Source organism: Zymoseptoria tritici, chromosome 3 (genome assembly GCF_000219625.1).
Source record: "Zymoseptoria tritici IPO323 chromosome 3, whole genome shotgun sequence".
Classification (NCBI taxonomy): Eukaryota; Fungi; Ascomycota; class Dothideomycetes; order Mycosphaerellales; family Mycosphaerellaceae; genus Zymoseptoria; species Zymoseptoria tritici.
This window is the reverse complement of record NC_018216.1, coordinates 195591-208971: the sequence shown is the minus strand read 5'-3', so window position 1 is coordinate 208971 and position 13381 is coordinate 195591. Positions and strand designations below refer to the sequence as shown.

At 54.2% G+C, this 13381-nt stretch overlaps 4 protein-coding genes across 4 annotated transcripts; 1 reads left to right on the top strand and 3 right to left on the bottom strand.

Moving 5' to 3' along the window:
* Positions 1 to 2159: 2159 nt before the first annotated feature.
* Positions 2160 to 4045, bottom strand: MYCGRDRAFT_84968 (uncharacterized protein; the record flags this gene model as incomplete). The annotated part of the gene is made up of 2 exons (XM_003853594.1): positions 2160 to 3907; positions 3967 to 4045. 2 exons carry the CDS (start codon positions 4043 to 4045, stop codon positions 2160 to 2162), a joined length of 1827 nt encoding a protein of 608 aa, XP_003853642.1.
* A 1318-nt stretch (positions 4046 to 5363) lies between these two features.
* MYCGRDRAFT_91339 (uncharacterized protein) lies at positions 5364 to 6838 on the bottom strand (the record flags this gene model as incomplete). The annotated part of the gene is made up of 3 exons (XM_003853593.1): positions 5364 to 5828; positions 6010 to 6385; positions 6792 to 6838. 3 exons carry the CDS (start codon positions 6836 to 6838, stop codon positions 5364 to 5366), a joined length of 888 nt encoding a protein of 295 aa, XP_003853641.1.
* A 1677-nt stretch (positions 6839 to 8515) lies between these two features.
* MYCGRDRAFT_79756 (uncharacterized protein) lies at positions 8516 to 9202 on the top strand (the record flags this gene model as incomplete). Its single annotated transcript, XM_003854601.1, is given in 2 exon segments — positions 8516 to 8594; positions 8608 to 9202. 1 exon segment carries the CDS (start codon positions 8616 to 8618, stop codon positions 9048 to 9050), a length of 435 nt encoding a protein of 144 aa, XP_003854649.1.
* A 2184-nt stretch (positions 9203 to 11386) lies between these two features.
* Positions 11387 to 13088, bottom strand: MYCGRDRAFT_99379 (uncharacterized protein; the record flags this gene model as incomplete). The annotated part of the gene is made up of 4 exons (XM_003853592.1): positions 11387 to 12264; positions 12375 to 12459; positions 12510 to 12621; positions 12689 to 13088. 4 exons carry the CDS (start codon positions 12915 to 12917, stop codon positions 11557 to 11559), a joined length of 1134 nt encoding a protein of 377 aa, XP_003853640.1.
* Between the last annotated feature and the right edge of the window lie 293 nt (positions 13089 to 13381).

Sequence of the window (13381 nt, the reverse complement as noted above, 5' to 3'; positions counted from 1 at the left end):
CGGCGAAAAACGTCTACGATGATCATATGAGTGAGTAGGTCGCGGTCGGATAGCCGGGTGCATAGTAAGCGGCGTTCAGTCCGAACAAAACATACCTTTGCCCAACGCTTGACGTTTAGTGTAGAGACCATCCACATATCCAGGCCGAGGCCGTTGGTTGTCATTAGATTTCCGCTGATAGCCAAACCCACGGCGGGGACATAGCAAATGAAGGCAACCCCTGCGAAATCAAGAGACGATCAGTCATGGCCTTTTCCCTCCTCACGAGTACAGACACTTACAGTCATCCCACCAGAAGCCCGCACCACCCCAGTGCGACCATCGCGACGCCGCTCGCGCAAAGAGGAAGAACGACGCCATGGCAAACAGCGTATCGCATAGACGCCTCGACATTCCTCTTGCATTGCGATCTCGCGGCCACTCGCAGCTCTGAGCCTGGAATCGAAGGCCCTTGAGTGAATCTCCTATCGACTTGCAGCCGCTGATAACACACGATCCGAGACTTTCATAAACAGGACCCTCTCTCGCGCAATAGCATGGCGTGCCGACCGTGCAGTTCAGTGTTGGGAGGATGGTGATCGCGCATTGTGTAACGCACTTTGGGAGTTCGGCGATGGCGGTCACATTGAGAGTTATTTCTGCTCGGGCCTGCGTGGAGAGCAGGGCAACGATGGCCAGCGCGGGTGGGAGGAGGAGGATTCTCATGGCGATCCAGGTTCGCAGCAGCGAAACATCCAGAGCGGCGAGAATCCGAGTTCGCCAGTGGTATGGAGTAAAGGCGAGGGAGGCATGTAGAACTGCAAAGACGTCTCGCATACGGAGAATCGGCTCGTAGTCAGAGGTGACGCTGGCTCGTGGTCAGAGGTGACGCTGACTCGAGGTCGTCGTCGGTCGCTCTCTTCGGGCCGGGTGTCAGACTGCCCGTCAACACCAGCACACGCTCGAGTTTCGGACTGGCATCATGGATGTGTTGACATTGCGAGACCGAGTTCGGAACCGTTCGAGTGGAGATGATTTGTGCAGGGAGCCGCCTCGCATTCTACGACTGACAAACAGACGGATGCCTGTCGTGTCCAACGCCAATGGTATAATGATGTGAGTGTACAGTGTCGGGGAACAGCTGGCCGAGGCGCTGTCGTACCTCTCAATTAATAACTGAAACCGCCATGTCATAGCACAGCGAAATGTCGTCCACGTGAGTGCGGCGTGTCCGACGGGGCGCAGAGGTATTCCCCAAAAAGCTGAGAGAGAGCGATGCAGTCGCAGAACTACCTTACCTTGTGAAGATCTGGCACATCATTCGATCGTCAGCTTGGATTCTCGTCATCTTGCTTGCTTGCTTGCAGGCTTGTTCTTCCCTTGTGCTTACGACATCCGTGAAGGAACCGCCCCGAAGTAAGCAAATCTCTACAAATCCACCCAGTACGAGGGTACCGAGTCAACAACCACATCCTCGATCCTCGCACCAAACGTTGATGCGTCCGATCGGCAATGGTATGTGACTCGCGTAGCCGCAAATTCGCAATGTGAGGAAGCTTGGCTTGGTCCGTGAGGAGCTCTCTTTTTCCCGCCGGCGTGTGAAAGTGGTTGTTTTTGTGACTCGGTAATTGCGCATTTTGATTGGAATCAACCACATAAGAGGGGCTGGTATAGACGTATCCTTTGGGTGAAAGAAAGTGAATGGTGAAAGATAGGAAGAAGGGGAGCCTCTGTTGGGTTTGGTGACTCTGGTCGTTCAGACGAGGTGACTCAGCATGCCTCTTTAACTCCCGTCCAGGCTCTTCCGAATTGCGCCTTTCAATGTTCATAAAGACCTGGAAGGTAAGTCGTGTTCATGTTGGCTCCAGGCATTCAGCACCTTGGCCTGTCTCCTGTTCAGAACGCTGACAGCTCAGTCAACTTGGTGTCTGAGCGTTAAGAAGCAGGCAGCTAAACACCGGTCTCGAAACATGCCTCGAAACATGGAGCTAACCAGGATCGCACTTCAACAACAGAACAGAACCGCAAAAGACAGATCGAACCCCATGTCTGAATTGTGAACTTTTAGCAGAACACCATCCCCAGCCCTTCTCCAATTCCCCTCCAATCCTCGCACAAACGCATAAAAAAAAGTAAAACGCCGACAAAGTTCAACTCATGCATATACTTCTTCCACCAAACTACCGCCCACTCCTCTCCTTCGTCCTCTTCCTCCTCTCCTTCTCCTTCACCTCGTCGTAAACCAAAAACTCATGCAGCGCAGATCCGCCAGGCACCATTGGCAATACGGGAACCTTCTGATCCACCTTGACTTCCAAGAATGCCGGTCCCTCGCCGGAGCCCTCGATCAACCACTTCAGATCCTCCTCCAAGGTCTCCAATTTCACGGTTCGCCGCGCGGGTACGTGCATCGCCTCGCTCAACTTGACAAAGTCGGGGTTCCGCTGGTGGGTGTGGGAGAAACGATCGTTGTAGAAGAGGGACTGCCATTGTGTGACCATTCCCTGTTCCTCGTTGTTGAGCACGATGACTTTGACGCCGATGTTGAACTCCGCTGCGGTTGACATTTCGGTTTGCGTCATGAGGAAGGATGCGTCGCCGTCAATGTCGACCACCAATTTGTCCGGCATGGCGACCTTTGCGCCAATGGCTGCTGGCAAGCCGTAGCCCATCGTGCCGAGACCGCCGGAGGTGATCATTGTGCGGGGAGCGCGCCAGCGGAAATGTTGGGCTGTCCACATTTGATGCTGGCCGACGCCGGTGGTGATGATGGTCTCGTTCTTGCGGTGGGCAGTGAGGTCGGATAACTTCGCGATGACAGTTTGGGGCTTGATGGCGCCATCGGGGCCGTCTTCCTTCTCATACGCCCACGGGAAACGCTCTTTCCAAGCATCGATCTGGCCGAACCACTCTTTACGATCAGCCTCGGTGCGGGATGTAATGTGCGGGAGGAGGAGCTGGAGGTTAGCGGTCACATCGCCTTCGACGGCTTCGGTCGCTTGCACGACTTTGTTAATGTTCTTGGGTTGGATGTCGAAGTGGATGATACCGCCGCGGCCTTCACTCGCGGCAAGGCGGGCTTGAGGAGCGAAGCGTGGGACATGACCGGTGATGCGATCGTCGAAGCGGGCGCCCAGGGCGATGACCAGATCGGCTTCTTGGATGGACATGTTGGCAAAGGCGGAGCCGTGCATGCCGAGCATGTGGAGGGATTTCGGGTCGAGTTCGTCGTAGGCGCCCAGGCCTTGCAGAGTAGTGGTCACGGGGATTTGAGCCTTTTCGGAGAGTTCCTTGAGCATTTTGGGACCATCGGGGTGGCCGAGAACACCCTGACCGGCGTAGATGACGGGCTTCTTGGCCATGTTGATGAGGTTTGCGGATCGTTGAATGCTGCCGTCAAGCTGCCTCATGGACAGCTCGCGGGCGGCCAAAGTCGCGGCGGATGGGTGGCTGGGGAGAGTGGAGGTCATTGGGATTGGTCGGTTGAGCGTGCCACCGGTGACATCTTTCGGCAGATCGACCAACACAGGGCCTGGTCTGCCCGATGTAGCGATTTCGAACGCCTCGTTAATGCGTCGTGGGAGCTCAGCGATGTTCTTGACCATCACGTTCCACTTTGTGCATGCTCGGGAGATTCCCACAGTGTCGGCCTCTTGGAAAGCGTCTGAGCCAATGGCTGATGTTGGCACCTGTCCGCAGAAAACGACCATTGGTGTACCGTCCATCAGAGCATCCTGCATGGGTGTGATAACGTTGGTCGCACCTGGTCCCGATGTTACAACCACCACTCCACATTTGCCCGACGCGCGCGCGTATCCTTCTGCCATGTGTCCAGCGCCTTGCTCATGTCGAGGGAGGATGAAGTCGAAATGCGGGCTATTGAAAATGGCATCGAAAACGGGGAGAATGGCGCCTCCAGGGTAGCCGACTGAGAATATTGTGTTAGTCTTTGTATGTCTTCCTCGCATCTCGTCTTTAATCACATACAGATATGCTTCACGCCCTGCCTCAACATCATCTCGTGGAAAATTTCTCCACCCTTCATTCCCACAAAGCTATGATCCATCTCCGGCTGTCGGAATGGCTGTAGAGGTTGCGGCTGTCGCGATCTAGGCTCGGACGTGTTAAAAGCAGGACTGGGCACCGCTCGTGTCGCTGACGCTGGCGCCGCTTGTGCTGGTCGTTTGCTCGAATCGGAGACATTGCGTCGTGCGGGTTTCGCTGCTTTTGAGGGAGCATTCGGTCGGTATGGCGAAATGGCGGCGGCGGGTGTAGAGGAGAATTGGCGAGTTCGGGGGAGGCATTGGAGAGCCTTTTTGGCGGCGGTGGATTGCAACATGATGGTGGTCATGCGCGGGTATCAAGATGATTCGGATATTATCGTGAAGGGATGTCGTTTCTTGTCGAAGGCGGTCGAAAAGATAGACTCAGACCAACAGTCACATTCGCAAGGTCTGGCCTGGCTCGGCGCTGTCAGCAAAATTGATGGACCAAGACGTTCGTGTTGATTGGTTGGACAAGCGATTTTGCGGGGATGTGGCGGCGACCTCGGAGCTCTCGCTCGCCCCAAACTAACGTCCGGGTTAGATTGCATGTGAAAACCAGGTTGTTAGGTGAATGCAATTCTTGTTCATAGTGTGAGAGTGCTGGACCATGAATAATCTATTGCAAACAAACAGATTACTCCCGCCTTCTCTTCCCCTCTCGCCGAGAACAAGTCACGACGACCATTTGAATTGAACAACACCGACATACGAGAAGCGATGAGATGAGATGAGGGAATATAGTCCATAGTGAGTTCTGACTTCACTTTCCGCGAAGCACATTCGCTTCTCTGCGTTCCTGCTCCTCGCTTTAATGTCTGTATCGTTGGCTCCTCGTTGTATCCGGTTCTCTTTCACGTTGATTCCAATCTCTACCCTCAAGACCCACGTGCTTCAGCATTCATACTCGAAAGCGAAGATCCTCCCGCGAGCGCAAACCCAGCATCACCTCCATCCAGTCCTCCTGGTGCATCTTGGTACCCGCGTATTCCTGCGTCCCGCCGCCGCTTTTTTTTTTCATCTCAGGCAAGCTTTGCCGACGTCTTCTTTGTTCTCTCTGTTCTCTCTGTCTCAACACTTCAGATTTCTTGCTTGCTGGCGAAGTGGCGCACTTGTTGGGAGACCGTTTCGACTGCTTGCGTGTGGTCTGCACGCCTGGCCACCGTCTGAAATGCCCATGGATTTCTCGGTGGCGTGAGGGCTCAGGCACAGTCGCTCCGGCCTTGTAGCTTCGCTCCTCACTTGTAGCGTCTCCATCGTGGCAGGTCAGGTTGATGACAAACTTTCCCTCGTGCTTTGGTTCAAAAAGCCTCCATAATGGCAATCCCAGGTAAACAAATCTCAAACATTCTTCATCATCAAATTCGCACTCATCCGCTTCCAACCCCTCGTCAACCTCCCCTTCGTCTTTCCCAATCCACTTCTCTCATCCGAGAACGAAGACGCAGTGGTTCCCGCGCCACTCTCCTCCGCGCTCTCCATGACACTCGGATAAGTCGGATAATGCTTCTTCCCGCTGGGCAACACCTGATGCGGTTCCGAAGAGAGGTACATCAGAATCCTATCGTTCATGTCGCGGGATCGTTGTCCGCGGTCGACATCGGAAGCGAAGTAACCGCTAGCGCCGCTTCCGCCTGTGCTCTGGCGGGAGATGGGCGACATGGGGGTTGTGGAGCCGGAGGGAGATGAAGCGATGCTCCCGCGACGGGTGGAGGATGTCCGTCGCAAGGCCATGGCGAAAGGATCGGTGGGTGAAGACATGGAGCTTGCGGATGAGGTGCTGCCGAAGAGGCGGTGGGTTGAGGGCTGAGGCTCAGAGGTTGAGGACGTAGAGCAAAAGGGACAGTGATCGACGCGTGACTCCCAGCCTTCGAGGCGCAATTTTGCTGGGCAGTTGGAGAGGTCGTTAGACGGGTTGCATGGACGCACGAGTTGGTACCAGCGGTGGGAGCAAGATTGATTGGTGAGGATCAGATTGGCGACACACATGCCAGGCGTAGGTTGTGGGAGGTTTTGAGGGATTCGTGTTGTGGTCCTTGTTTGTTGACTTCGAGGTGGTGGAGTCCAGACGGAAGAAGGTGGAGTCGAAGACGGAGATCTGATCTAGATTTGACGGCGTGGGGGATTGCGGAGGTGGAGAGAGGGATGTCGCGTGCGTGTCAAGTGCGAATCGAGGTGTCAGGAACCAAGCCTTTGGGACGGTGGGAATATGTGGAAGGAATGACGATCCGTCTTGGAAAGAGGTGAAATCCGGGTCGATCTCTTGACGGCCGTGTCTGGTCGCAAACGCAAACGCGGTGAAACAGAGGTGAGATGTCTTGGGAGGTGGAAGTCTGGGTCGGAAGGGCTGAACAGCGGTGTGACTGGATGATATGTGGCTTCGATGGTGTGAGCACTGCGATGACCGCTCAGCTGGAGAGACTCAGGATAGCCGGGCAGGATTGTGGTGCGTCCGCTTGATTTTCTTTGCGATCAAAGAGACGTCTGAACCCGAAGCGGAGGGCGAACGGCAAAGCGATATAGACGAAGGGAAAGAGCAGACGGGTTCGGGTTGCCAAAGAGACTTGATCCTTGTTCCCTGCCGGCGGGTCGAAATCCATCGTCAATCTAGGGCCAGGCCAGACGAGACGAGAGATCGCAAGGCAGTCGAAACGTATCACATTAATCCTATTGATCTATCGCCTTTCGCCCTATCGGTCTTCTCACCGCTCGTCCTCAGCGCCACCAGTTCTCTCGTGGGAATCAAAAAAAAAAAAAGTGACACGTTACCGCCCTTGCCGTCGACGCTGTCTTCTCTTCTCCAACCCGCAGCACATGGCGTGCCTTATCGGCAAAAGATCGCCACGGCACACCACACTAGCTCCCCCACGCCGCCGCATCCCCGGTCCCTAGCGTCTGGGCAGATGAATCTCATCCCTGTCGCCCAGAAATTATACCTTGCTGTCGGGTCAAACGCCAAGATGTTGCTTTCAAAAACTACATGCGGTGCCGACCATGGATGCATGAATCGAACGGATCGGCGACGTGTATGTGAGCACGTGGGCGTTGCGTGCGTCGTGGGACTGACGATGCATGTGGAGAGATGAAGTGATATTGGTCAGAATCGACGACGAGAGCCTGGCATAGAAGACGTTGAGCGACGTCTGGCGGTGTCTACACTCTGCACCTCCACTTCTACCAAGACATTGCTGCCCAACGACCGCGGCGGTGCTAAAGCTGCGAATCCTGCGGATGATCGAAGAGAGATCCAGGCGCCGCCGGCACTACGATTCACTGCCGGAGCTCAGCCTGCTATTCCGTCCGGACTTCCGCCCCCTCAAACCCATGTCAACTTGCTCCACCGCCTTTCAGATATGACTGCATGATCACTAGTCCCCTGCGGCTCCTACGAACATGCAGTCGGAAGATACCTTTTCCTCTTCTCCAACGCCGCGGACGACCGAACATGATGTTCATGCTCATGTGACAATAGCATCCTCGCCGCCATCGAGTCTTGAAAGCTGCCTCAGTGTGAAGGACTGCCTCATATGACCATGTCCTGTTGGTCATCAGCTTCGAGGCAGTTTGCCCTGAAGTCAGGTCTGCTCGCACTCTAACAGAGATTATTGAACGGATCCTGTCGCCATCTCCTTCAGAGTGCATCTCACGATACTTGTGCGAGGGGAGAACAAGCTCGCGCTACGCAAAGCCAACAATGCAGAGGTCTGCAGGAAGTGGCTTTCGTTGTGCTTCCAGTAGTCATATAACGCTCAGTGCTCCGAGTGAGGGCAGAGTGGCTGCGCTTCGTGCTCAGTAGATCCGCACTTCTTGGTCAGCCGTAGCAAGATGAGCTTCAGATGTGCTCGTTCTACCGTGAGCATACGATCGCCTTCCAGTTTCAGAGCTTCAGCCAGTACCTCGAACGAGACCTCCTGCAGTGTCCAACCTCTTCCGTAAATGAGAGTGCGGGTAGCTCGACTTTCCTTAAGGAAATGTACCTTGAGCATCGTAAAGGTCCTGTTGAGAATATTATGCCGTCTTTCATCGAACCAGAAGAGTCTTTCTGAGAAATTCATTCCCTACCTACCTTCTTCAAGGTTGGATTATCAAGCGGCAGCCAATGGCCAACCCCAAACGCACATCGGAGTCATCTCCTTTCGATATCCAGGACACCCTGGTCAGTCCAATCTGGGTAGATGTCATTCCGCTAGATCAGAATCGCTAGACGTCACTCCTCGAGAAAGCAACATGTCGTTCTATCAGCATCTCCGCTGGATCGCTCAAGAGATGCCGTAATAGCGAGACTAAGCAGTCATTGACCGAGTGAAGTGAAGTGTCCAAGATAACGATAAGACCAAACAAGCACTGCGGGAGGAGAAAAGATCGCCGAAATGGCGTTTGCGAATCAATACGTCACCGCGACGAGCTGGCGGGTGTGGAGCTTCCAAGCTCTCCCTGCCTTCATCATTGACGGTTGACAGACATATTCCATCAAGTTACAAACAACGACATCCACCAAATCGAAACGAGAGTTCTTCACCAAAACCTCAAGCTCCCAATCCATCACCCACCTGAAACGAAACCCACACGAACAAACTCAAAAAACCCTCAAACATGTTTCTCTTACGTACCCCTCGAGCTCTCCCAAAACCAACTAGCTCCTTCCGCAGCAGCAGCATCTCCATCACCCGTGGCGGCGGCCCTGCATTCAGCACCACTGCCCTCCGCTTCAATAGCTCCGACTACGGGTCCGGCGACGCGAACCCCGAACACTCGCGCTCGCAAGAGACCAAAGACGCTGAGCACCCCGGTCCTGCACCTCCGTCGACAGGTGGTAGCAGCAGTGGTGGGAAGGAAGCCAGCTCACGCGGGCAGGCGGAGAAGAGCAGTGGAGGCGAGAAGAGTGAAGATAAGCCCCAACCGAAGATTCTCAACGCGAGTCATCCGAAAGAGGGAGAGGAGAGCGAGGATGTGAAGAAGCATAACGAGGATATGAAGCAGAATCGGGAGAATCAGGGGGCGAAGAAGCCGAGTAAGGAGGGCCATTAGATGGGAGACGGTGGAGCAGACAGAAAGTCGGTCGCAGGAGACACAGAACCAATGCTCGCGGTCATCGTCATAACAGGTAGTAATCTGCAAAGCCGAGCGGCTGGATCATGGGTACGAATGCAGAATGACGCGGAGAGGACTAAGCCACGCGGAAGACTGTAGCGAGGAGTGGCTTTGTAACAACAGGACAGAGGGGATGGGTATACAACAGGATAAGACACACAGCAGAAAATGAAATGGCTCTTTGAGCCTCTGACACGAAAACCGCATCCCAAGCAGAGAGCGTGTACGGAGCGATTGCATTCTATCACACAATGTCCATGAATTCATCGAGGACGAACCGACGCGTTCAATGATCGCCGATCAAAGAGCCGCTGGAGAGAATCTGTGTCCGTCAGACGAACAGTGAGATTGTGGTCGTGCACACAGCTCCAAGATCGCAAGGGCTCCATTGGCCACCCCGCGAAATGCTTCATCGCCTACCGGGATCGCGAACATAGCCTTCTTGACGGCAAAAAGTCGATATCGGTCAGAGTAAGAGACCAGTTCCGCCTCGTCCTACTATACCTACCTTTCGATGCCTCAGTCGTACACTCCATCACTCTGCGAACACAAGCAGCTGGCAAGCAATTCAGATCGCCGCACGATGGTGCTGGCCACGGCAGCGTCTTCGACCATGGCATCGCCGTCCTTGTTGTATGCTGCATAGTTCGTACAACGCCGTGGGCCAGATCTTCGAGAGCTACATTTGCGATCAAGCTCTGACGACCCCGGACGGACGGTAGAATCCTGTTCGATTCTCGTATCTGATGTGAAACCTTTCGCACAGCCCACCAAACTATTGCGCAGCTTTGCTGCCCTCATCCGTCGGATCACGGCTTTGCTAACGACAATAACATAGTCATCCTTACTGGCCATACGACGAGGTGTCCGCGACCAAAATCCCCATTCCAGGCCGCTTGCCACGTGGCCCCCCCTGCGATCGGTGGGATGCACAGCCACTGTCGCCAGGGCAAGGCGAGGCCTTCTCACAAACTCAAATCGTGCTCGATCCGACTTCCAAGACATGCTTCGTTGCGATCGCGACGCGGACTCTGGCGGAAGCGATTTCGCTGGGGCTATGCGTGCCCAACACAGTTTCTACAGACTGTACAACTCGTCTTTGCTATAAGAATTAAGACCACCATACGGGAACTCGGCATTCCTTTCGTGGCGAGGATCGATCCTGTTTGACCGGGCAAATGACACAAAAGTTCTTACGATGTACGTGTGCTGTGGACGCTCTCCGTGGGGATATTCTTGTATGCACAAGACAGGCTTGTATCCTGTATACAGGAATAGTGCTTATCGTCGAAAACTCAATCGAAGCCGTCTTTGAGAAGGCAGTGATCGAAGGCTTGCGAGCTGACATCGGCTGGGACAGGCCGGCGACCAGACCAGGATTAAGGACTGAACACTGATTCTTCCTTTGCGGACAGAGGCTGTATAACTTCTGCTGATGCCCCTCTTCTTCTCCTTCTTCTTCTCCTCCCTTTCACCAACGACGTTCGCATACAGACATCAAAACACAACGTCCTGCTCGTTCAAAGACCAACGACCAACGACCAACGACCAACGACCAAACAACCAACAACAATGCACATCTTCGCAATCTTCGTGCTTCTCGGCATGGTCGTCGCCGAGAACGCAGTCGAACCAGTCCCGGAAACCTGCGCGGTACGTGGCTCAAGACCTCCCATCCTTCCTTGTCCCTAGTCCCTCTTCTGCTAACATCCAACCCCCCTTTCTCCAGCAGAGCTGTTTCTACGGCGGACCAGGAAATCCCTACAGGTGTCAAGCCGCCGACTGCAAAACATACACCTGCAACGTATGTATACCACCACCACCACCACCGCCCAAGCACGAAACGCAAAGCCGTCAGTTTTGACAAATTCTGACTTTCTTCTTCTTCTTTTCGACAGGACGCTGCCAAGTGTGGAGGCCAGAACGACATTTGTCGACCGGATGGCTTTGGCACGGCGTACTGTCACGACGTCCCACGCGTCGATTGAGGCGGAGAAGTGGATGATTCACTGGCTCGGTCTACTCGATTCTCATGCCCGGTGAAGGAGGAACACAATACTTGCAAGACACCGATATCCGAGATGCTTTCGCCGGAACAGACATCCATCGCGAACCCCAGCCCTGCGCTCACAGAGCAGACCAGGGCGGGTTGGGTATATTGAAGTCCACATCTACACCATTTTCCACATCTGCACAAGACGAAGTGCCCCTTTCCTGATCTCGTCCAACACAATTCCGGATTTCAGACGTTTCCGACCTCCCCTTTCCTATCTCGCATCTCTATTGCCCCTAGTCCTTCCCCTAATCTCCTCCCTCCTCTCCTCCAACGTCGCCCGTCTCCTCTTAATCGTCCCTCCACAATTCGCCGTGTTGACACTCGTCCCACTCGCCAACGCTTTCAGAATATCCTTCAAAGCAAGAAGAGGACAAGTCAGCAGGCGTCTCAAACATCCATGGCATGGCAGAAGGGAATGGTTTCCGAGACACGGTCGATGCTTACCTTCATGATCCCCCCATACGGCCTCCCACAAACCGTATTCGTATAATCATACGTCGCCTCCCAAACCATCACCCCTCCAAACTTCGCCCTCCCAAAAAACCTCCTGATCACACTCTGCGCCTCCGCGGGGTTGAGATAATACCCACTCGCCGCGGCGGCCGGCGCTCCCGGCAAACCGATGTAGAATTTCACATTCGGATTGAGCGACGCCGGGGAATTGTGCCATGTGTCGAACGATATGTCCGCGGTTCCCGTCCCTTTGGCTTTGTTAATCGCCGCCCGCGCGGAACATTGCGGCGTGTTGTAGAATTGGATGAACATGAAGTCGAACCAGGCGGACTTCATTACCGTGGCGAAGTGTGCGTCGGGAACGATACACTGCGGTGCGGCGGAGAGATAGAAGGATTTGGATGTGTACTGTTTGAAGAGGACGTTTTTGAAGCGGTTGATCATGGAGATGTAGCCACGGGTTTGGTAGTCGGACACGCCGGAGGGGGCGGGGGAGATGTAGGACTCAATGTCGAAGTCGAAGCCGTCGACGACGGCGTCGCCAAAGGGGCGGGGTCCGGTGTAGCCGGTTTGGACGGGGCCGAAGGCTTTCCAGAGGAAGTCGGCGAAGGCGTTGGCGGAGGTGTCGGATTTGAGGTAGTACTGGAATGGGAGATGGAAGGGTTAGTGATCGTTGGGTGTGATAGGTACGAGGGCGGGCTGAGATCTGCTGGCACAGAAGTTGCAGACTTTCTGCCATTGGTGTTTCTTACGTTTTGGGGGTATGCGCCGCCGATTGACAGGAGGATCTTCTTTCCGTACGTCTGTTGGCAGGCCTTGATATCTGGACCGATGTTCCTTTCGATTGTGTCAGCACGTGGAGAAGTTCAAGAAGTAGTCTTGGCTACCGCGATCGTGCCCAGGAGTCCTGGATGAAGGTCACATACGGGCATTGCGAGTAGAGCTTCGTCGGCTGACCAGTCTTAGGATCACTGTAGACGTTGGCGTAGCAGGCGTTTCCTAAAGAAGTGAACGCAGTCAGCACACATTTCATACGGTTGAGTCTGTCAGAACATCGATGACATACCAAAGTTTGATCCTGGATAACTGCCAGTCTGATCCGGAAATTGGTTGATGAATCCGATGTTGATGATGTCTACCGCCGGACGCTTGCAGTGCTCCAATAGACGAAGCTGGTTCGGTCCTTGACCCCAGTAGATGGCCACATTGGTCTTTGCTGCGGCGTTGAACTGGGCGTTGGTTGCCGCGGCGAAGAGGCCGGTTGCGGCAAGGACAAGAGAGGCGAATGATGGCATGACTGATATCTTTCTGCACTATGTCTGGTATATCAGGAATGGACGCTTCCTTGGAAAAGGGCAAAGCTGAAAATGAATGTGTTGCTTTCAATGAAAGGACGCAGAACAGACGTCTGCAAAAAGAGTGTATCAACGAGAGGTAAAGGAAAGAGAAGTTGTGCCGAACAGGACGAACAGAGATATCGAGAAGGACAAGATGTCTTCCCTACAGCGTATAAGAAGCCCCCTCTCAGTGTACTTCGGTTCCCGGAGAAGCGAAGGAGTCGGGAGCGTGGAACTCATTTCCACAGAGTTGTGTTCAGCGGCTTTGTTGTAGCTGAGTGGACCAGTGAGGATACATGTCGGATCACTAGTCGGTTCCTCTTCTGGGCATCGCACCGGTTTGGCTTTTCGTGGTCTTGACATGTCTTGGATCGCTCGACAGTTCAAGCCGATGTGCTCGGTATAGGCACTGGCTGCGTCCA